This window comes from Leucoraja erinacea, chromosome 30, assembly GCF_028641065.1.
Source record: "Leucoraja erinacea ecotype New England chromosome 30, Leri_hhj_1, whole genome shotgun sequence".
Taxonomy (NCBI): domain Eukaryota; kingdom Metazoa; phylum Chordata; class Chondrichthyes; order Rajiformes; family Rajidae; genus Leucoraja; species Leucoraja erinaceus.
Genome location: NC_073406.1, coordinates 11,752,619 through 11,776,967, shown reverse-complemented (window position 1 = coordinate 11,776,967; position 24,349 = coordinate 11,752,619). Strand labels below are relative to the sequence as shown.

At 44.9% G+C, this 24,349-nt stretch overlaps 1 protein-coding gene across 3 annotated transcripts in view; it reads right to left on the bottom strand.

Annotated features, from left to right (window-relative positions):
* The window catches only part of LOC129711641 (guanylin-like), a 46,939-nt gene extending 23,282 nt beyond the window's left edge, over positions 1-23,657 (bottom strand). Inside the window, exons 1-2 of one of the 3 annotated variants that reach the window (XR_008725883.1) lie at positions 22,961-23,657; positions 11,014-11,172 (exon numbers count right to left, since the gene is read on the bottom strand). Coding sequence is in view for 1 of the 3 variants with exons in the window: in XM_055659439.1 (XP_055515414.1) it covers positions 9,015-9,068 (54 nt within the window). In the remaining 2 variants the exon portion in view is untranslated. Of the gene's footprint in view, positions 1-9,014; positions 9,183-11,013; positions 11,173-22,960 lie in introns of those variants that run through there. The other 2 variants (XR_008725882.1, XM_055659439.1) reach the window with 2 other exon arrangements.
* Between the last annotated feature and the right edge of the window lie 692 nt (positions 23,658-24,349).

Sequence of the window (24,349 nt, the reverse complement as noted above, 5' to 3'; positions counted from 1 at the left end):
TGCTGGACACAGTCAGTAGGTCAGGCAGCATCTGCGGAGAGAGGTGATCTCATGCCTCAACGACTGCCATCCAGTGGCCTTGACATCCACCATCATAAAATGTTTTGAGAGGCTAGTTATGGAACACGTTAAATCCAGTCTACCCAGCGGCCTTGACCCACTGCAGTTCACCTACCGCCACAACAGGTCCACGGATGATGCCATCACCCTGGCCCTACACTCGTGTGCAGGATAGTGCTAGTGAATGGGGATCGCTGGTCGGCAGGCATGGAAATCGCTATCACAAAATGGGGGGCGGGGGGGCCACAATTTCTTGGTGGCTGCCCGCGCACATGCACACACGCGAGGCTTTGGCCGTGGGCCCTGTGGTTGATAACATCGGGAGCTGACCTGGTTGGTGACCGACTCCGAACTCCAGCATCAGCAGCTTCATCCGCCCCGAATCGTGGGGTTTGAATCGGCCCTTCACGGGGGCTTTCATTGGCTGGCGGGAGCCTCGATGCCTCGATGCAGCAGTTTGATTTTAAGGCCCTGTGAATGGGCCGATTCAGCCCTTAGAAACCGTCTGATAAAGCCCGGATTACAAAACATGGGGGGGGGGGGGAACTGTTCCCCACTATCAAAGCAGGGAGGGGACGTACCACCCACCCCCCCCCCAGGATTTCCGCCTCTGCTGGTCGGCGTGGACTCGGTGAGCCGAAGGGCCTGTTTCCACACTACCTCTAAACTAAACTAGTCTGAAGAAGAGTCTCGGCCCGAAACGTCACCCATTCCTTCTCTTCAGAGATGCTGCCTGTCCCACTGAGCTACTCCATCATTTTGTGTCTACCTTCTAAATTAAACTAAACATGCTCACTCCTTGGACCCATAGTTACATACTGGCTTTTGAGTCAACATGTTGTGGCTTTAAGAGTCATTCCTGGGATCTGTGTTGATAATTTAAAACCGAATGTCTGTCCTAAAAGAAAAATTCCCATGGCACAGTATTAAAGAACCTTACAGTTCCATACATATCCTGACCAACATTTAATCATCGACCAACATTAATGGAACAGATTATAGCTGTTCTCGTCATTATTGTGTGTTGGATCTTGCTTAGCACGAGTTTGGTGAAGCCTGTGTTTCCTACATTATCTTGGTGACGACACTGCAAAACTATTTAACTGGTTATGGGACATCCCGAGGTCAAAAAAGCCGCAAAGTGCTGGACTAACTCAGCGGGTCAGGCAGCATCTCTGGAGAAAAAGGATAGGTGACGTTTCAGGTTGGAAACCTTCTTCAGACCCACGACAGAAGAGGGAGGAGTTGTACAGTTTGATAGCCACAGGGAATAAAGGATCCCCTGTGGCATTATGTCCTGCATCTTGGTGGAACCAGTCTGCTGCTGAAGGTTCTGCTCAGGTTGATCAGTGTGTCATGGAGGGGGTGAGCTGTTGGAGAAGGTCAGGGAGGGAAATCTGTACTATAGGAACCAGACATCAGAAGGTGTGGTTGCTGGTGGTGGAGAAATGTGGCGAGCAGAATTGGAGGAGTGCCGGAGTTTGCAGTGCTGGGTGAGAAACAGAACTAGTGCTTCAAGGCAATGACCTTTCTGCCTTTGTGTAGGAAGGAACTGCAGATGCTGGTTTACACAGAACATAGACACAAAATGCTGGAGTAAACTCAGTGGGACAGGCAGCATCTCTGGAGAGAAGGAATGGGTGATTTTTTTGGGTCGAGACCCTTCTTCATTCAGACTGAAGGGTCTCGACCCAAAACATCACCCATTCCTTCTCTCCAGATGCTGCCCGTCCCGCTGAGTTACTCCAGTATCTTGTGTACATCTTTCTGCCTTTGATTTGGAGACCCGCTTTGCATGGAGTTGAAATGTGTAGGAAGGAACTGCAGATGCTGGATAAAACCGAAGATAGACACAAAATGCTGGAGTAACTCAGCGGGACAGGCAGCATGACTAGAAGGGTCTCGACCCGAAGCGTCACCCATTCCTTCTCCCCAGAGATGCTGCCAGCCCAGCCGAGTTACTCCATTATATTGTGTCTATCTACATGGAGTTGAATACTGACAACCTGCATTCTACATAATTTTGGAATGAAGAGATGCTGACATGATTATTATAATGTACTTGACTAATTTATACGTGTCAATCTGTTGTGATTCAAGCTGAGACAAATTGAATAATGTCTTTGATGTATTTTGATGGATCCTCTCTACATGCTCTCTACTGTCTTATGGCAAGAATAATTAGTCTCACATCTGCTTGAAGGAGAGCATAAGTAAATGTACACTCTCAACCTTAATTACTGCTTAAGTCACTAAGAAGCCAAACTGCATTTTTTCAAGCTTGTATCACACTCTGTAGTTCTTTCAGTTTGCCTTCTGCTGTGTTTGTGTTTGCCCCTTTGTCTATTTTGTACATGTCTTCCACTTCCTGCCTATTTCATTGTGATGAAATGTGTCAATTGACCATTCTCAGTTTGTTCATCAAAAGGTGCCTCCAAAATGGTTGTTCCAGTTTAATTTAGTTTTCGAGATATAGCGCGTTAACAGGCCCTTCTCCCCCCCCCCCCCCCCCCCCCCCCCGGAGTCTGCACCGACCAATGATTCCCGTTCTCTAGCACCAACCTACACACTGGTGATATTACATTTTGTTTTACCAAAGCCAATTAACCTGCAGACCTGTATATCTTTGGAGTGTGGGGAGAAACTGGAGCACACGGAGAAAACTCACGCAGGTCACGGCGAGAATGTACAAACTCTCTGCAGACAGCACCCGTAGTCAGGATCGAACACGGGCCTCTGGCGCAATAAGGCAGCAACTCTACCGCTGCCCCACCGTGCCTCCCTATTGTGGGGCACCCTTTCACTTATTATATTTCTGTAACTTGCGCAAATCAGTTCACTGTCCATTGTTAGTATATTGGAACAGGGCTAAGGACTCCTACACTGCACAATGCAGCCTGAGTTTTCACCTGCCTTGCGATAATGTTATTGATTTATCTAGGTTGCTCCTTTACAGGAAAGATGTGGGGAGTTTATGGTGCAGACAAGGTTTACCAGAATGCTACCTGGATTAGACGGTGTCAGTTACAGGGCAAGGTTGGACAGACTTGGATTGTTTTTCTGGAATGTCAGAGTTTGAAGGGAGACTTGATAGCAGTATATAAAATTATGAGAGGCGCAAAAAGATAGACTAGACGGCATAGCTATAGGTGAGAGGGAGAAAGTTTAATGGGGATGTGCAGGGAACGTTTTTTTCACACGGGGAGTAGCAGGGACTGGGGACGCATTGCTAAAGGTGGTGGTGGAGGCAGATACGATAGTGGCATTTGTGAGGTTTTCAGATAGGCACATGGAGGTGGAGGGAATAGAGGGATATGGCAGATGGGATCAGTTGAACTTGGCATCATGTTCAGCACCAACATCATGGGCCGAAGGGCCTGTTCCTGCGCTGGACTGGTCTATGTTCTATGATTAGTTGGAAAATTGGGTCGATGGAATCAAATCCTGATAAGTGTGAGGTGTGCATTACGATGCCTGGGAGGAGAGTCTGTACCATGAGTGCTGAACAGAAGGAAGCTGGTGTATAAGTCTAAAGTTTGGCTTGTCACAGTGAAACTGATCTCATCTGCCATATCCCTCTTGGCTTGCCACAGTATAGGAAGGGTGTGGAAAAGGTTATCTAGCATGTTGCCTGTAATGGATTGTTACGACCTGACTGTTAAGGGTCAGACTGGATAACCTGGATAACCTGGGTTTCTTTGCCTTGGCTGAGGGGGGGGGAACGATATGAGGTTTACAGATTTGTGGGAGGCAGAGGTAAATGTTCCCCATGGCAGAGGCCAAAGGCCATAGGGCATAGAACTTTTTCACCCAGGTGATGGCCAACAACTGGACCACAGAGTGTGGTAGAGGCAGATACCCTCACGAGATTTAAGATGAGCACTGGTGTTCCCACAAAGCAAGTGCTGGTAGCTGGAATTGGTATGGATGGATAGATGATGGTCTTATCAATATGGTGATCCTCAGCGGCTGTGTCTATGCTGCATAATTCATCATTATACGTTCCTCCAGCAAACTGAGACCACCAGCACGGAGATAAATTGGAAACGTCTAAGCTGTAACCACAGTAGCGTCTGGCTTCCTCAAGTGAGAGCCTATTAATGAGCTGAAAGACTACAGGACAAAGTCTCTCTTTGCCCAGCATCTTGGAGAGTAAAGGAGTCCTGCCACCCAGTAGTCACCTGGAAGCCCTTTTCAAAGAGTTAGTCGACTTTCAAACAGAAACATCTGTGATCAGGCCCTGGCACTTACCATTTACACCGAGGTCAGATTTCAATGCAAGTGAAACAAACAAGTACAGCATTTATAGACCTCTCCTCTGCTTACGGAACTTGTTGGGGAAAAAACGACTCTTGTTAAAGTTAGTGATTGTTGTCCTATCCTGACCAACTCTTGCCCTTGTGAACCTGCTCCCATTAAACTGTAAGTGCCAAACGTATCTCAGTGAGGATTTTGTGGAGTGTTTATAGACTCTGTGTAGGAAGGAACTGCAAATGCTGGTTTAAACCGAAGATAGACACAAAATGCTGGAGTAACTCAGCGGGACTGGCAGCATCTCTGGAGAGAAGGAATGGGTGATGTTTCAGGTCGGGACATCTAGAAAAAGGTCCCGACCCAAAACGTCACCCATTCCTTCTCTCCAGAGATGCTGCCTGTCCTGCTGGGTTACTCCAGCATTTTGTGTCTATCTCTGGTTATGGACCCCAGTGGACTCTACTTCCTCACATTCTTTCTAAACTTCAGCCTGTATTCTCTCATGCACTTACGATGATAATATTATATTGGAAGAAGGAAAAATCTTTACATCGTTTTTGAAATCCCATTTCTTCTCTCTGCAAGAACTACCTGTACATTTGGCTGGAGTCGTCCCCCAATCTCTCTAGGGAGATACTTATACAGAGCCCGAGTTCCCTCTGTCTCTTCTTTATGATAGAAACCTTGCAAGATTCTCTCCCCGGATGTGTGCAGTCCTTCATAGAGTCACACAGCATAGAAACAGACCCTTCAGCCCAACTCATCAATGTCAACCAAGATGCCCCATCTAAGCTAGTCCCATTCGCCAGCATTTGTCCCATATCCCTCTCAACCTATCCTCTCCATGTACTATTCAGGTGTATTTTCAACGTGCCTTCAGGAAATTCTCAAGTCATTTTGTTTTTAGGGATTGAAAATGAAAAAAAAAACATGTGAGAAACTTGAAATGAAAAGAGTGCTGAAAATACTCAGTGGGTCGGGCTGTGTCTATGGAGACGGAAACAGAGACAATTCACGAACTGAAAAGTGAGAAAACAAACATGTTTTAAGTTGCAGAAATGGGGAGGGCTGGAATGAACAGAGACCAAAGTTGTCCAGATGCTAGATGGGACACAAAAATGCTGGAGAAACTCAGCGGGTGAGGCAGCATCTATGGAGCGAAGGAAATAGGCAACGTTTCGGGTCGAAACCCTTCTTCAGACTGAGGGTGCCCGCTGCCTGGATTGGGGGGATTAGCTGCAAGGAGACCTTGGCTTGTTTTCACTGGAGCGTCAAAGGTTGAGGGGAGACCTGATAGAAGCATATAAAATTATGTCAGAGTAGACTAGTGTCAGGACGGGCCGAAGGGTCTCCTACTGTGCTACACTGTTCTATGTTCTGTAACATAGTACACTGGGTGCTATGCAATTGTCAGATGGATGAGGGTAACTGGAAACAAAATAATTAAAAAACACAGGCTGAAACTTTGTGAACGCAGCAAATACAGGAATTCTTAAACAAAATAGAAAACCAGTCTAGAAAATCAGTCTGAAGAAGGGTTTCGGCCCGAAACGTTGCCTATTTCCTTTGCTCCATAGATGCTGCTGCACCCACTGAGTTTCCCCAGCACTTTTGTCTACCTTAGAAAATCAGAAATGCCCAGCTGGTCAGGAAGCCTCTGAGGAGAGAGAAAAAAAGTGAGTCAATATTACTGGTGGATGTTCTTACATCATAACTGGCCTGTTACGACACAATCACGCAAGACTGGTTATCTGAATTTGATCAATTCAACTTTGAATCCCGTCAATATAAATATGTTTCACGTTTGCGGTCTGGGCAAGAGTCAAGTGTATTTACTTGTCAAATGCAGCAGATATGATTTGGAGTAATAAACTTCCTAGTGTGCCTGTTAAATAATGTAATTGTTCCAGTTCAAAGCCAGTGCATAGGAGGAATAACTTGACTCCTATCCCTCTTGACTCTTGCACGGATAGAAGACGAGGTGGCATTCATCAAGCTTACATAAAGTTTAGTTGAGTTTAGTTTAGAGATACAGTGCGGAAACAAGCCCTTCGGCCCACCGGGTCCGCGCCGACCAGCGATCCCCGCATATTAACACTATCCTACACCCACTAGGGACAATTTTTACATTTACCAAGCCAATTAACCTACAAACCTGTACGTCTTTGCAGTGTGGGAGGAAACCGAAGATCTCGGAGAAAATCCACACAGGTCACGGGGAGAACGTACAAACTCTGTACAGATAGCGCCTGCAGTCGGGATCGAACCAGGGTCTCCGGCGCTGCATTCGCTATAAGGCAACAACTTACCGCTGTGCCACCGTGCCTCCTCAGGGGAATTAGGGCTGAAGAGGGCCGTGCAAGGAGAGAGATGATGGTTCAAGGGACGACTGGAATGCAGGAGACGGCTGCACATAGACTCAGTGTACATTCCGTGTACCAACCTGGGGATTGTGCCTATGTATAGTGATAGTCTTGCTGATCTGAAACAAGTATTTCACAGTACCTTGGTAGACATGATAATTAAAAAAAAAGCATTGAAATATCACATTAGTTCTTCACCACAATCCTAAACACTGAAACTGTAGCAGATTAAATAAAATTATTTTAGCACAGTGAGTGGTCAGCATTAATTAGTTAATTCATTGCTTGTGTCCATTTAGATTAAGTGCCGACATTAAGTGCATCACGCTGGTTGTTAAATGAATTCTAAATTTTGTTGGATGCTTTGGGTGTCACTTCCTATCGCCTGGTGTATCTGGGACAGGTGTGTGAATTCAATCAGATTAAATCGCCATTCTGTAACTTGCAATTGATGCAGACAGCAGTGTGGGGAGGAATTTGCAGTGAGCGTGTTGTGCTGGATTTAGTTGGTCCAGGCCCTTGTCTCACCTTTCAACCCCCCCCCCCCCCCCCCCCCTACTCCCCCCCCCCCCCCCCCCCCCCCTCCCATGATCTAATAAGCCCTCCCTTCCTGAGGTCCTTGCTGAAGACAGAGGGAACAGTCAGCAGAAACTGGGACAAAGGTAGCACGAAGCAAGACCCGGTCACAGTTGTGACTTAAAGCCTACAGAAGCACATCTGGAATCACACAGAAATATCAGCTGGAATTGTACTGGAGCACAGCTGGAAGCTTTCTGGACGTCTTCTTAGACCATACTCAGACACATCGGGAACCATGTGCAGGAAGGAACTGCAGATGCTGGTTCAAACCGAAGATAGACACAAAATGCTGGAGTAACTCAGCGGGTCAGACAGCATCCCTGGAGAAAAGGAATAGGTGAGGTTTCGGGTCGAGACCCTTCTTCATTCAGACTGTGAGTCAGGGGAAAGGGAGACGAGAGATCCTTTCCCCCTGACCCTCATACATCAGGAATCACATTGCATTAGACCTGGGCCATCTCCGCTGCATGGTGGTCCAGCAGTTAATGCTGCTGCCTCGTGGTCTCAGGTTCGATCCTGTGCTCAGCTGCTGTCTATGTGGAGTTTGTGACCAAGAGGCTTTGCATCAACTCATTGAGAGGACTGCTGACATTTTGATCCAGCGTTGAAGTCGGTTCTTCCAGCAGATCTAATGTAATCGGATAAAACTGGCTATGTTGTCTTTGGGAGCAAGTTGTGGGATGATGGCTAATTGGAAGCAGAAAACCCCCCCTGAGAAGGACATAAACACTCCAAGCCGGCCCCCAATCCCTGCGGTTAGAAGCGTCTGCTTTTGGAATTCCCACAAATAGCACAAGGTTTAAGTCAACATTTTAAAACCATTTTGAACAACATAGGTTACAATACAGTAAAGGATTATGTTTAACCCAATCTCACTGGGCGCTAGTGTTGTAGCATTAGGGAAATAAATGTTACAACGTGCTGCGTCTCTGGTCAGTACAAATATCTCAGAAGTAAAGCAGCATTTATTTGAAAATGAGACATATTTATACAGATTATTCCTGAAATATTTGAGGTTTATTTATTTGTAGACTGTTTCTGCTCGGGAAGATACGCCAGTGAAATGGCTCTGGCTAAAATCAACACTTCACACATTAATAATAAGAGTCAAAAGCAAGTTACAGCAGATACTGAAAATCTGAAAAAGATAGAGAAAAGAGTAGAAAATGCTTCACAACTCAGGCTTCACAGAGAGTGAGTCACGCACGCACGCACAGACACGGGTCAACGTTAACTAAATCTCAAAAGAACTACAGATGTTGGAAATCTGAAATAAAACAGAAAGGGCTGGAATCACTGAGCAGGTCAGTGGAGAGAGAGAGAGAAACGGAGTTAATGTGGAAGATCGATGATTCTCCTTCAGAATGGGTCTGCCTTTGTCACATATCCCTTAATATTCTTTGTTTACAATGATCTCCCACGGAAGGGATCTGTAGGTGACACAGCATCACAAAGACAACCATCATCCGCAAAGACCCACACCATCATGGCAAACACTCTCATTTCATTCCTTTCATCAAGAAGGTGTAGGAGTCTGAATACCACGACTTCCAGATTCAAGAACAACATAGAAACATAGAAACATAGAAAATAGGTGCAGGAGTAGGCCATTCGGCCCTTCGAGCCTGCACCGCCATTCAATATGACCATGGCTGACCAAGCTCCTAAACTTTACAAAACACAAACTAAACTATTTTTAAAAATCCTACACCCGAGGGACAATTGACAATCTTTACCGAAGCCAATTAACCAACAAACCTGTACGTCATTGGAGCGTGGCATGAAACCGGAGCACCCGGGGAAAACACACATGGTCACGGGGAGAGCGTGCAAACCCCATACAGGGAGCACCCGTGGTCAGGATCGAACCCAGGTCTCCGGCGCTGAAAGGCAGCAGCTCGAACCACTGCGCCACCGTGCTGCCCCTCTCCTGGAGCAAGGTTGAGGGAACATTTTAAAACAAGAACCCACCCACATGCTGACACTTGCTTTTGAATTAACCTAATTGGTATTCACCACACAGGGTATCATTATAATTGGTTCATTAAGATTAATCATCCTTGTTATTGCATTTTTGTAAATTACATTTTCCGGCAGCTGAAATGCTGCCTCCCACGACCCACACTTCCTTTCCACCCAGGAATTCTCTCTCTCAGAACATATGAGACAGGGACTGAGCTCGAGCAAATATTTACTTTAAAAGAATCATTAATCATTAAATGCAATTAAGTTTTTTTGTGTTTTTTTGATATAAACACCAAGGTTACACGATTGAGTGGGATGTACTGTGAGTTGTAATGTTAGCCTCATTGTTCGAGGATAATCTCCAAGTACATCCATTCTGACAACGAAAAATAAAAAGAGGCTGAAATAAGAAGGCTAGTAAAATTCAGTAGGTCAAGCAGCATCTGTGGAAAGAGAAACAGTGTTTCAGGTCTACGATCCTGATCAGATCAAGGGTGGCATGGTGGTGCAGCGGTAGAGTTATTGCTTTACAGCGCTGGCTTGTGGCACTGGAGACCCGGGTTTGATCCCGTCTACGGGTGTTGGAGTTCGTACGTTCTCCCCGTGACCGCGTGGGTTTTCTCCAAGAACTTCGGTTTCCTCCCACACTGCAAAGACGTACAGGTTTGTAGGTTAATTGGCTTGGTATAAGTGTAAATTTTTCCCTAGTGTGTGTAGGGTAACGTTAGTGTGCGGGGATCACTGGTCGGTGGAGACTTGGTGGGCCGAAGGGCCTGTTTCCATGTTGTATCTCTAAACTAATCCAAACTAAATTATTGTAGCCCCAACGGATCTGTGATTCTTCTCAGTTCTGGATTAGAGGGATATGGGCCAAATATGGGCGTGGGACTAGCGTAGATGGGATATCTTAGTCAGCATGGGCAAGTTGGGCCGAAGGGCCTGTTTCCATGTTGTAATGACTCTATGACTCACCATGTGGCTGAACTCGATTTGAAGTTGCTGAACCCAGATTTATTCCAAGTGCTATTACCTGCAGCAGACTCTGGGTGGTGACATTGCACCTACTCGGTTCCTAAGAGCATACAGTTAGGGTGTTCCAGGGAATTAGCCACTTACAAATATAACCCAATGCAGTCACATGATTTAGAGGATTGTCCTATTTTAATTAAAGCTAGGAAAATAAATCAAAGTCTTTTGCAGAAATTCTAAATCAAAATCTTGTGGTACGAGAGAGGGTGATCCACATTCAGAGGCTTGTTTGCAAAGCCAGATTCTGTAAATGCCTGGCTTCATTATCCCAATAAATCTGTCCTCAATATGTTGCTGTTCATGTAACGGATCGGGTTTTTTATTGGATTTTGTAAAGGTTCAATTCAAAAGTGAGGCCATCATTTTAATCCGGGTGCTGGCTGATGGCCTCATGTCCCTGTTGAGTCTTTCCTTTCTCTACGTTATATTTATGTCTGCAAAATAACAAAGCCATCCCACCTCCCACCGCCAAGCCTCTTCAGTTAGGCTCTGCCTGATTTATACCTTGAAGCCGACTCAAATGCTGCCTTATCTTGGTTACATTGCTGTCCTTTATTGAGAAGCAAATATTGAAAAGGCAGGTACATGGATAGGAAAGGTTTAGAAGGACATGGGCCAGGTGGGTCTAGCATAGATGGGGCATCGTGGACAGCGTGGACAAGTTGGGCCGAAGGGCTTGTTTCCATGTTGAACGACTCTACGACTGAGTAAAGAACTTGCCCCGCTCTTGATCAGACATTCAACAATTCAGCTAAGTACTTACGGAGGCTGTGACATGAGAGGAGGGTGAACTAGTCGGGTCACGGGATTACAGTGACTTTTCTCGTGCGGCTCAGCTTCGGGAGTGCGGCCAATTCTTCAATCCCCTACGAGTACGTGGAGCTGAGGCAGACCCAGCTGCTCCCCTGGGCTCGCTGCCCACCTGAAATGGCATGGTCTTGTAAACAGAGGGTGGGAGAAAGTCTTCTTGCACCCACGAGGCATCAGGCAAGGTGGGCTAATACTCCACTATCAGACAGCAGCTGAGGTTAGTATTGAACCTTGGACCCTGGCATCGTGAGGCAACAGCTCCCCAAGCTTTACCATTGTGCTGACCTTACAGTTAGTGTTGTGCAATAAGAAGGGATTACAAGATACAAGATACAAGATACAAGATACATTTAATTGTCATTTGGACCCCTTGAGGTCCAAACGAAATGCCGTTTCTGCAGCCATACATTACAAACAAATAGACCCCAGACACAAAAATTTACATAAACATCCATCACATTGCTTGATGGAAGGCCAAATAAACTTATCTCTCCACTGCACTCTCCCCCCCCCCCCCCCCCCCCCCCTGTCAGAGTCAAAGTCAAAGCCCTCGGTGGCGATGGCGATTGTCCCGCGGCCATTAAAGCCATTAACTAACATATCCTTGTTGTACAGATGTCCCTGGGGAAAAAAGTTACAATAATTTGATAGAATTGCACTTTAGCTATTGTTCAATAAGAAACCAGGATTTTCAATGTTAATAAAGGAAACTCTGAGAGGTGTTTGACTGTGATGTATTAGGACATTACACTAAATGCCAGTGAACAGGCAATGATCAGCATTTAAAGATATAAGATATAACTGTACAAAACTGTACATTCCTTTAATGCCCAATGAAACAACGGGAAAAGAGGTGTAACCATGGACATTGGGAGAAATTGAAGTTAAGGAAAAGGCTTATACTGTTGCCAGAAAAAGCAGCAATGTTGCAAGTTGCAGAATTCTGCAAAGGATGATGTAGAAAATGGTAAACAAATGGAAGAACATGAATCAGTGAGATAACTAACTAGAAAGAAGAAACTAGAGTGTAAACCCTTCCATAGATTTGTGAATAGCAAATATCTGGCAGGAGTAAGTGTGTTCTCCCATAAATAAAAACCAGATCATTTATAATGAGGAATAAGGAAATGGCAGAGGAATTAAATAAATACTTTGTGTTTGGCTGCAGAGAACACACAGAAATCTCCAAGGAATACTGGAGAACCAAGGGTCAAGTGTAAACGATGGAGTAAAAGATATAAGCATCAGCGAAATAACTCAACTGTTCTAGATAGGTTAATGAGTTTGGAAACCGATACACTCCAAGTATCCGATGATCCACATCTCAGAATATTGATAGCTATGTCTATAGAGGTAATGAATGGTATCATCTTCCATAGATACGGGAATGGTTCCTCTGGGTTGGAAGGTAGCAAATGTGGTTCCTGTTGAAATAGTTGACCTTGTTGGATGGAAGTGTCTTCCAACATGTGCTTTGGAGGTTATCTCAACCTTGTCCACTGATGGTGGAAGAGACCACAGTGAGCCAGCAGCCACTTTTACTGCTTTCCTTTTTTGTTATCTCATTGACATTATCGGCAGAGATCCCATGAGATGCGAGGACCATTGAGTTGTTTGCCTTCTCGGGTGGGTGGAAAAGATACCACAACCACCACTTTCAAAATGGGCAAGAGTGATGCCCCATGATGTCTGATTGCAAAGGACGTCAGCTTTCAATAACAATGCTTTGAGCTGGTCTTATCACAGCAGCTCATCATCAGAGCAGTGCTGAACTACCATCTACCTCTTTGATGTCCCTCGGACCATCCTTGACCCGACTCTGCTGGTTTTGCCTTGCACTAAACGTTATTCCCTTGTGAATCTATGCACTGTAAATGGATTGATTGTGATCATGAATTGTCTTTCTCCTAACTGGTTAGCACGCAACACCAAGCTTTTCACTGTACCTCGGTACACGTGACAATAAACTCAACTGAGCTGACGTAAACCGGTTTGCAACAAAGGATACTATCCATGCAAGCCGGCTGGGGCCCGGCTGGATCGCACGCCGCTCCAAGAGTCGAGCGAGCGGACCAGATTCAACTTGCAATCGCACGGAGCGGTGGAGCAGCGGTGGGCGACACCAGTGGCTACGCTTGGCCAGTCCAACCCTCCAACGCCGCCAGGTCAACAGGCCTTCAAGGCCAAGTTAAGAACTCTGCACTCACTGCAACTGGGGCTTAAAAATGGCACTAACTCCTGCTGTCCCATCGAGCACTTAAGAACTTTTTTCACACAGAGAGTGGTGAACTTCTGCTGAACTCTCTGCCACAGAGGGTAGTCGAGGCCATTTCATTGGCACAGATATATTTACCAGTAGGGAGTTAGATGTGGCCCTTGTGGCTAAGGGGATGACAAGGGGTTCTATGGAGAGAAGGCAGGTACGGGTTACTGAGTTGGATGATCAGCCATGATCATATTGAATGGCGTTGCAGGCTCGAAGGGCCGAATGGCCTACTCCTGCACCTAATTTCTATGTTTCTATGTTTCTATGGGCCAAGTTAAGAACTCTGCACTCACAGCAACTGGGGCTTAAAAATGGCACTAACTCTTGTCTGCTGTCCCAGTGTACAGTTCCTATACACTTGCACTTAATCTAACTTGTGCTTATGTATGGTAATACTTCTGCTGAACTGTTTGCAAAAAAATAATTTCACTTTATTTAATATACCACAGATATAGTACCATTATCCTTGTCAACATATATATCCCCACCCATCTTCTTCTTCTTCTTGCGTATGACGTGCACAGCCTAAAGTTGTATGACAACTTGTTCTATTTGATTGTGCACGCCAGGTTGATTGCATTGGTTGAAACAGGGCGGACCACGTGAAGGTTGCAATCTCTCACCCCCCCCCCCCCCCCCCCCCCCCCTCCCCTGCACCATCTTCATTGGTGCAGATTCTATAGGTGACTTCATGCTACCGATTTTATGGATCTTGCTGTGCACATGTTGATTGTGTTACTTTCTGCTGTACTTCAATAGTATTTCAATGGCTGCTGAGGGATTTGGTATGTCCTGAAGTATTGATGGGCACTAGAGAAAAGTAATATTGTTTTGTTTTTAGACGGATAGCTTCATTGGGGGGGGTTAACATTGTGTGAGAATTTAGATGGGGAAGAAATATGTTATTGCATCTCAAAATTGATTAGTTTGCATGCAGTTCTTAAATTAAAAATAAGTCTGCATTACCCCGCAGTTTAAAATGTACAAAGGAATACAGATTAGATTTCCATTAGGCTTTCAAAACTCACGGTCCTCAACTGTTTTTCTCATGTTTCCATAGAATTGCCAATTTTCTCACAGGCTGCAATCTTTTCCCAGACCTCTTGAGAATCAAGGGCACAGCTATCTCAGGCACAGTGCTTTAAAGAATGGCGTTATCGTTCTTAACAGCTGGACTTCAAGGAGATAAAAAATGAAAATATCCATACATTGCAGCAAATTAGCAGCTTCAATGAATCCATTGTGACGGCTCCTTTTAAACAACGATGACTGAACACAGGGATAAGTCTTGTGGTGGATTCAGAACTCCATACATTATCAGGGCTGTAAGCAATTTAACATCCAGGAGCTTTGTCAGTAGTTAAAATACTGGAGTAACCTAGCTGGTCGGGCAGTATCGCTGGAGAGAAGGTATAGCTGATGTTTCGGGTCTGCCTGAAGAAGGGTCCCGATCCGAAACATCACCTAGTCCTTTTCTACAGAGATGCTGCGCACCCGCTGAGTTACTCCAGCATTTTGTGTCTAACCTGGTTAAAGTTTATATAATTAAAAAATATTTGTTGACTTCTGCAATCTTCCGAGTTAGACGTGTTACTTTGAGCTCCTTGGAAGGAAGAAGATTGGGCCAGGGATAGACCAGTTTGTTTGCCAACCCTCTAGCTTGATGGGTGGACACCGGAACTGAAGAGTTCCACTCCATAGTAGTGGAATAGTAGACCAAAGGAGAAATCCCCACAACATATGGTGATGGGATCTTCTCTTCCACCTGTGGGGAAATACACCTGAAGTTTCAACATCTTAGCTGAAGGACAACCTATGGCAGTGCATTTCTGTGTCGTTCAGAACTGCCTTACAATGCCAACTGGGTTTCTGCAGGCACGTCCTAATGGTGTAACTGGATCTCCCTCAGATCTGAGACTTCTTAGACTGAAGATAGACACAAAATGCTGGTGTAACTCAGTGGGTCAGGCAGCATCTGCTGAGATACTCCAGCATTTTTGCCTATTCTCAGTGTCATCCAACATCTGCAGTTCCTTGTTACGCTGCTTGGGCTGAGTTACACCCAACACCATGTGCTCGTAAAGGCACCTGTTTTATATTGTAGTGTGGGATCTATTGCTTTGTTTGTATATGCATAATCTTTTGCTTTTGTTTATTTAAGCACAGCACCAGGTTTTCTGTCTCTTTAGAAGCTCGTCGACGATAAGGGAAGGTTTCCGTTTTCCTGGGTTGCAAAGAACGTGGACTCTGCGGCCAAGGTCATGCATGGATCAGACTTAGTGACTGGGTCCAAAGAATTGCAGGCAATTATACATTGCATGGAACGCTCATGAGAGGAATAAATCGGGTAGATGCACAGAGTTTCTTCCCCAGAGTAGGGGAATCGAGGACCAGAGGGCATGGGTTCAAGGTGAAGGGGAGAAGATTTAATAAGAATCTGAGGGGTAACTTTATGAATGATCGCGAGGGCTGATGACTGCTGTTTAGATTGTTCTTTGCTTCTGGGGTTTTCCTTTGTTATGTCTGGGTCTATTGTGGGCTAATTAGAAACATAGACATAGAAACATAGAAAATAGGTGCAGGAGGAGGCCATTCAGCCCTTTGAGCCAGCACCGCCATTCATTGTGATCATGGCTGATCTTCCCCTATCAATAACCCGTGCCTGCCTTCTCCCCATATCCCTTGACTCCACTAGCCCCTAGAGCTCTATCTAACTCTCTCTTAAATCCATCCAGTGACTTGGCCTCCACTGCCCTCTGTGGCAGGGAATTCGATAAATTCACAACTGTCTGGGTGAAAAAGTTTTTTTCTCACCTCAGTCTTAAATGACCTCCCATTGTTGGGAACTGTTGGGGATAGATTGCGATGATTAGTCTGCAACTGGATGATCATTGAATCATGCAAGTCTCATGGAGCTTGAAATTAAACCAACCAGATCATTGACTTCCCGCAGCCAGTAACTTCTACACAGGAGGGCGACACTGGTAGATGATGGACCATTGTATCCATACAGCTCTTCTGTAGATACTTGGTCATTGGGACATTAGGTTGTGGTTTAGGGTTATTATTCTAATGTGTAGTAAGGTACAGTGAAAATCTTTTGTTTGCATTTTTTCCAATCAAATCAGAGAACACTAGATATGAATACAATAATGCCAAACTCAAGCACAAAGTTAGAGCAATTAGTAAGATACAGAGTTCAGAATATAGTCTTCTTGCTGCAGTTCCGGAGAAAAAGTCCAATGTCCGCAATGAGGCAGGCCGGAGAATTGGGATGGGAATCTCAGTTCAACTTATCTATGCTAACCATGATGCCTATCTACTCTATTCCCATGTGTCTGCATTAGGCAACGCTCCCTCAATTCCTTTACTATCCAAATACCTATCCAAGTACCAAATAGACATTGTAATTGTAACTACCCTGACCACTTCTTCTGGCAGCTTATTCCAGATATTCACCATCCTCTGTGTCAAAACCTACCCCACAGAACTCCTTCAAAATTCTCTCCTCTCACCCTTGTGTTTTAGACACCCCAACCTAAGGAACGAGATTCTATCAACCATATCTCTGCCCCTCATAATAATTATATAAATCTCTATAGAGTTACCCCTCAACTTCTTAAGTTTCAGTGAGAATAATCCCAATGTATCCAATCTCTACTTGTGAGTAGAGCACTCCATTCCAGACAACATCCTGGTGAATCTTTTCTGTACTCATTCTAATGCTATCAGAACGACCAAAATTGTACACAATAGATACAGCAGAGCAGAAGATACAGAGTGCAGAGTATGTTTCTCAGCATTGTAGCGTACTTTAACTGATCAGTTCCTAATACAAAGTCCAATGTATGTGGAGAGAGGGATCAAGAGGGTGCCGACAGTCATTGGAATCTATGGCCAGGGAATATAATGAATTGAAATGAGAATTTACATGAGACAGGGGCCAAAGGAAGAAAGTGGTAAAGATATCTTAGGGAGAGTTCAGATGTGGGCTCATATAGATGGGGGAATGTGTAGGGTAAATGTGAAGCAAGAGCGGGGTGACACAATTCAATGCTTGTCTAATTACCTGCACATTGTGAGGATTATCTGCACATTTTCCAGTGCACTTTCTGCCACTATTCTGGCAGCCCAAAGGGTACAGTAAAACCTGAAGAATGCAACCACACTAACTGCTGGGCCAAAGCAGTTCAATTATTAAATGCGATCAAATGGATTGTGCTTTTTGGAAACCAAAATTGGGCAATGCATTCAAAATGTCCAACGTCAACTATTAATCCCATCACTGTTTCGTACAAGTCCATTCCCAGCAAGGCTGTCTGACTCAGCTAACAATTAGCTGACCTTTACGAGTAATCATGGAAATACTCGAACAAACCCTTCAGTTGTTCAATTTATTAAAAAGCTCATCTCTTTGTCCCAGTGGCTCTTACATTTCATCCAGTGACGGTCAACATCAGGCAAATGACGTTACATCTAGCCGCTGTGCCTAGAACATTGCCGAATGGACAAACCACATAAAACATGCATTGACACTCGATAGATTGAATGTGGTACGTATTTAAACACAGACTACTATGGACTAAAATGTTGCAATTTTGGCTTTCCACATGTAAGCTGTTCAGCCGAGTTACATTTTGCTGCCAGGAATCGTCGACCTTAATGCAATTCTTTAGGAAACAGATGTTAACACAGAAGGAGTGCCAGTGCAAGTGTCTGCCATTTCATTTCTTCACAAAACCAATGCCAAGTTTATTTTTAACATTTCAAAAAAAATTATTCAGAGCATATGGAGTAGTGATGTACTGTATGGAGTAGCATTGTAGAGCAGCGAGTATAGAATGTAGCAATCTCCCTCAGGATGTTACAATGGGCAGCTCGATATAACGGGGAAATGGTCATGCAAAAGGATGTTCATGAGTTCTAGGGGCAGAATAGGGCCATTCGGCCCATCAAGTCTGCTCCGTCATTCAATCGTGGCTGATGTATTTACCCGAGCCTGTTCCACCGTTTATTGACATCATGGCTGATCATTTGCTTCAAGGGCATTTTCCCACCCAATCCCACTATGATTCAGGTCCAAAACCATGAATCAGAGGTTGCAAACTTTATATATCATTGCTCCGTATGCGACGTGCATGCAGAGAATGATAGTCATTCACAAGCTTTTGGTTTAGGTTTAGGTTTCTTATTGTCTCCGTAAGAAGAGTCTCGACACAAAGTGTAGCCCAGTCCTTCTCTCCAGAGATGCTGCCTGTCCCGCTGAGTTACTCCAGCATTTTGTGTCTATCTTTGGTTTAACCCAGCATCTGCAGTTCCTTTCCACACAGAGGAAAACCTTTGCTATCCAATCAAATCAGATAATGTTATACATGAGTACAATCAACACAAACTCAATTACAAAAGATCAAGCCAAAATAGAGGGAGAGATGCAGAGTACAGAATATAGGTCTCGGCATTATAACATGTAACAGTTCAAGAGATTTATGAACATCTTCGACTGGATTGAGCAGCTTGTGCGTGGAATGAGATCCTTTTTCCCTGCTGTACAACTGTACAACTGTACAAACTGTACAACTCATCCCCCTTCTGTTGTGGGGTAGGCTGAGACCCCTCCCCCCTTTCCCCCTTCCCCTCTTCCCCCTTCTCCAATATTTGCACATCCCCAATCCTGGACTTTCCATTCATCACTTTAATTCCATGTTTCATGTACCTTGTGTGTTTATATGACTATTGGCAGACCAATTTCCCTCATGGGATAAATGAAGCTCTATCATAGAAACATAGGAAACATAGAAATTAGGTGCAGGAGTAGGCCATTCGGCCCTTCGAGCCTGCACCGCCATTCAATATGATCATGGCTGGTCATCCAACTCAGTATCCCGTACCTGCCTTCTCTCCATACCCTCTGATCCCCTTGGCCACATCTAACTCCCTCTTAAATATAGCCAATTTACTGGCCTCAACTACCCTCTGTGGCAGAGAGTTCCAGAGATTCACCACTCTCTGTGTGAAAAAAGTTCTCCTCATCTCGGTTTTAAAGGATTTCCCCCTTATCCTTAAGCTGTGACCCCTTGTCCTGGACTTCCCCAACATCAGGAACAATCTTCCTGCATCTAGCCTGTCCAACCCCTTAAGAATTTTGTAAGTTTCTATAAGATCCCCCCTCAATCTCCTGAATTCTAGAGAGTATAAACCAAGTCTATCCAGTCTTTCTTCATAAGACAGTCCTGACATCCCAGGAATCAGTCTGGTATCGTATTGTATAGTAATACCAGGAACTACACTGAGGATCTGGAGCCCCCCACTGGCACTTGCTGTGTACCCCTTTACTCCTTATAAGTAGTCACATCGAGTTATAGCAAATTAACAGCCAGAAGGGGGCGTGTTTGGTTCTCTATGTCTTTATCCAGTCAATGGGCAGCATGGTGGCACAGCGGTAGAGTTGTTTCCATACAGCGCCAGAGCCCTGGGTTCGATCCTGACTACGGGCACTGTGTGTATGGAGTTTGTACGTTCTCCCGTGACATGCGTGGGCTTATCTAGGAGCTCCAGTTTGCTCCCACACTCCAACGACCTAGAGGTTTGTAGATAAATTGACTTGGTAAACTTGTAAATTGCCCCTTGTCTGTGTAGAATAGTATTAATGTGCGGGGATCGCTGATTGGCGCCGACTCGGTGGGCCGAAGCGCCTGTTTCCACGCTGTATCTCTAAACTAGATTAAATGAACCCAACTTCCAGCTCTTAATGTGTAACCCTGCAGGTCATGACTCTTCAAGTGCACATCCAAGTACTGTTTAAATGTGACGAGGTTTTCTCTCTCTACTGCCTAAGGCAGTGAAAAAAGTGTTTCCTCGTCTCTCTTCTGATCCTTCCAGCAATTACTTAAATCCATGCCCCTGATTACTGACTGCTGCAAAGGGCAACATTTCCTCCCTTTTATTCTATTTGAGCCGCAAAGTTTTAGACACCTCGGTTAAGTTTCCCCACAGCACCCTCTGTTTCAAAGAAAACAACTCTAGCTGATCCAATCTCTCCCCATAGCCTGACCTCCAGTTTTAGCAAAATCCTTGTCCCATGCACCCACTCCATTAGAGGCATGTGTTTCTTGCAATGCACGTAATACCCAAGCTTTACTTAATGTGTGTGTGTACTCTGTGTCGCTTTTCTATTCATATGTTCTATACATCGACTAATAAAGGAAAGCATATTTCTCTCTGGGCAGTGGGCAGGTGCTATAGACCTGCACGTGAAGGTAGGCGCTCCCGCCCCCACGAGTCTCGGGCAGATGGGGCTCGTCAGCCTGGGAAGGTGGTCCATCTAGGAGAGGGAAAACTCTGATTTAAAACCTCCACTGCTTTGTGGCCATATCCAGTCATGGAAAAGGCTCCAGGAGTAAACCTCAAGAAAATACGGAGTTGGAGCCCCTAAGGCAGTTCGTCGTTGTCTACAACCTCGCTCTGGCAGCTCCTGCGACGGTGCTGGTGCCAAACTGTAACGGCCCTGCTGTTCCTTTGGATCGATCAGCGACGTGGAGAGGGGGGGACGTGCTGCATGGGCAACAGCCTGTCCTCCATATGACATCGCCCAGGCTTGCATCCGACCAGGATGCATCACCCATGGTCAGTCATGCCTTCTACTATTTCTCTCTAACCAACTTATCGACTAGTCCTGCTACCTTTAGGAATCGATTGGCATGCCTTTCAAAGTCCTTCTGTTCCTCCAGAGTCCTCAATGTCCTCTCATTTATAGCACATTCCCTTTCCCCACTAAATCTTGCTAAATGCATTTCCTCACAGGGTGGAAGTTACACTGATTTGGTTCATTCCCACCTCCTTATTTGAACACCCAGCGACCCCCTGACCCACTCTTGGAGCCAGAGAGGAATGATAAACTCCAGCCAGGGCTCTGCAGCTTCCTGCCTTGCTTCCTTTAGCAGCCTGGGACATATTTCACCCTGGCCTGGTGATGATTTGTTTTCAAAGATGCTAACTCCTATAACACTCTCTCGATTATTCTAGCCAATATTTCACACTTGATCTTGATAACGACAACAGTGGCAACATTCCCTCTTTTGTGACGGCCGTCTCTGAAATATTTGCAATGGATCTCACTCATTTTGTCTGCCTCCACATACAGTGACCGCTTTACCTTCTAATAAGCCCTACCTACTCTTTATGTAAATATATTTTTGCTTCTCAAATACTTATAAAAGATTGTTGAATTCTCTTCAAGTACATTTGCCTGTTTCTTTGTTCCTACCGCTCTTTCATTTCCTAATTTAGCTTTATATTTTATTCCTACTCATTCTATACTTGTCCAGAATATCTGGTACATTAGGATCTTGTTTTTTTTTTTCACATAATCTTCTTTTTACCTAAATTTCTATCTAGGAGCTTGAAGTTTGGCAGGACTACTCTTTCACTTCTCAAGAGGGTATAAGTCCCCACATATACAGCAGCCAAGGTTGGTATTGAACCAGCATATCTGGAGCTGTGAGGCAGCAACTCTACCAGATACACCATTGTACCTCTACCAATGACACCTCACTGCCATTCAAGCTTAATCTAGATGCACAATTTTCCTGTTCTTTACAGCTCATCGCTGAATTTCCATTCCATCCTGACCTGAAATATTGTCCACCTTCTGCATTCAGCTTGATAAACATTAACCCTATCATATCCAAGATGCCTGATTCATTGAATGACTTTGTCGTTACCCGACATCTTGTCCAAAGACTCTCAAGGCTTTGGGGGAAATGCCACCCATCTCCGCAGAGCTCGCAAAACGTAGCTGGGTCTCTGTTCTCCACTAGGTTCACTCTGCGGTAACAATTCATTTAATTGACTCCTACCTTAGCCTGATGAAGCGACCTTCTGCAGTCTCACTTCCTCACACATACAGAAGCTCCCTGGTTGCGGATAACCTGACTTACGGAAATGCGACTGCATGCAAATTCTCCCATACATTTTCAAAGCGTTTAGTTTTCACGAGAGCAGTAAAATAATAATGAAAATATAAAGTTTCAGGGCATTTATTAATGACTGGATACAGTATGCATTCTAATAGCTAGTTTAATTATGGGGTGTGCCAGGGTGAATATTTTAACCAATGCAACAATTACAGCAAGTGCACGTGGAACAATACGACCTGGGTAGCTATAGAAAATCAACATTTCTGAAATCAGTTTTCTCAACATCTCTCAGGAATGGAGCCCATCTGTAAACCAGAGGCTGTGTGTATCTAGGCCTCCTCTGATAACATCTACATTTACTTCACACTTATTTAATTATTCTTCCATCCATTTTCTTGCACCACTCTGGAACTCTTCGCTATAAATACCCCCATCACCTGCCATGCCCACCCAGTCTTTGGGCAGGACGCTGAATCCATTCTCTGTCTGTCTACTGCGCTGTTCTTCATTGCACCTCTTCCATCCGTGTTTGTGTATGTTCTACGAATGTTTCTCGTTGACTGAGTGACAGCACAGAAAATGCAGCTGTCGCCGTTTAGTTTAGCGCGGAAACAGGCCCACAGACTCCGCAAGACCAGCAATACCCGCACATTCACACTATCTTGCACACACACTAGGGACAATTCACACACATACACCAGGCCAATTAACCTACAAACCTGTACGTCTTTGGAGTGTGGTGGAAACCGACGATCCTGGAGTAAACCCACGCGGTAACGGGGAGAACGTACAAACTCCATACAGACAGCGCCCTTGGTCGAGATTGAACCCTGGTGCTGCAAGGCAGCAACTCTACCACTGCGCCATCGTGTCGCAGAAAGGCATTTGCCACAATAAAGTCCAAAGCTTGATTATTCAGCCTCGGTAGCCGGCTAGAGTTCCATAGGATTTTCTTACTCCAGCCCACCATGTCTGTTTGTATTGCATAATTGAAACCGTCAACTTGCATCCTTTCGTGTGAGGAAAAGCTTGTTCTGCATCTGGGGAGGGCCTTCCAGACCTGACATTCCCAATTGGGAAAATAAAACATCATCCGGTGAATCGGTAACTCTTTGCTATTTCATGCATTGCAGGGAAAGCTGCGTTTAAATCGCCTCATTTCTTGACAAATGCATATGGTTGCATTAAGCCAGTGAAAACAAGGTAAATGATTGCAGTTCCTCATTTAGGGGTTTTGATTTGATTTTCACTTCCTGTTTGCTGATAGACTCCATGTGGAAACAACAATCCCCTGTTTTGCTTGCTTTAGGTCTCAGCTAATTGCATTTCCTTTGTAATGAGCCAGGAAGAGACGTGTGTGAATCGAGTTCTGGTTTCTGTTAACAGAGACAGACTATACCACATGTGGTTTGACCTCTCTCACATCTGCAATGATGTCACCACAGCTGGACTGTATTATCTGGTCCCCATGCTTTATCTTTCAGGCTGGTGGAAAAACAACTGTTCATCAGCACTGGGCTACACCAATGGCTAAAAGCTATTTCCTTTTAGAATTAAGAAGTTATTCTCCAGGTGACCCAATGATGCCTTTTGCTTCATCCATTAAAGCCATTCGTTCAATAGACCCAGAATCAGCTTCTTTCTCCTTCTGAATGGTCGCATGAAATATTAAATTCTCAGACCAAACGTTTTATATAGAAATATGAAGGAAGGAACTGCAGATGCTGGTTTACACCAATGACAGACACAAAATGCTGGAGTAACTCAACGGAACAGGCAGCATCTATGGAGTGAGGGAATGGCGGCGTTTTGGTTCAAAACACCATCAGACTGAGACTGAGACTGAGACTGGGACTGGGATAGGTGACGTTTTGGGTGGTAACCCTTCTTCCGTCTAATCAGTCTGAAGAAGGGTCACAACCCGAAATGTTACCTATTCATTTTCTCCAGAGATGCTGCCTGTCCTGCTGAGTTACTCCAGGATTTCATGTTGCGTAGAAAGGCACACAGCCATAGTCATGTACATGTACATAAATACATTTATACAAAGACTAGTCCACAGAGATACAGTCACATCAATAATTTCCTAAATAAAAGGAAAAATGCAG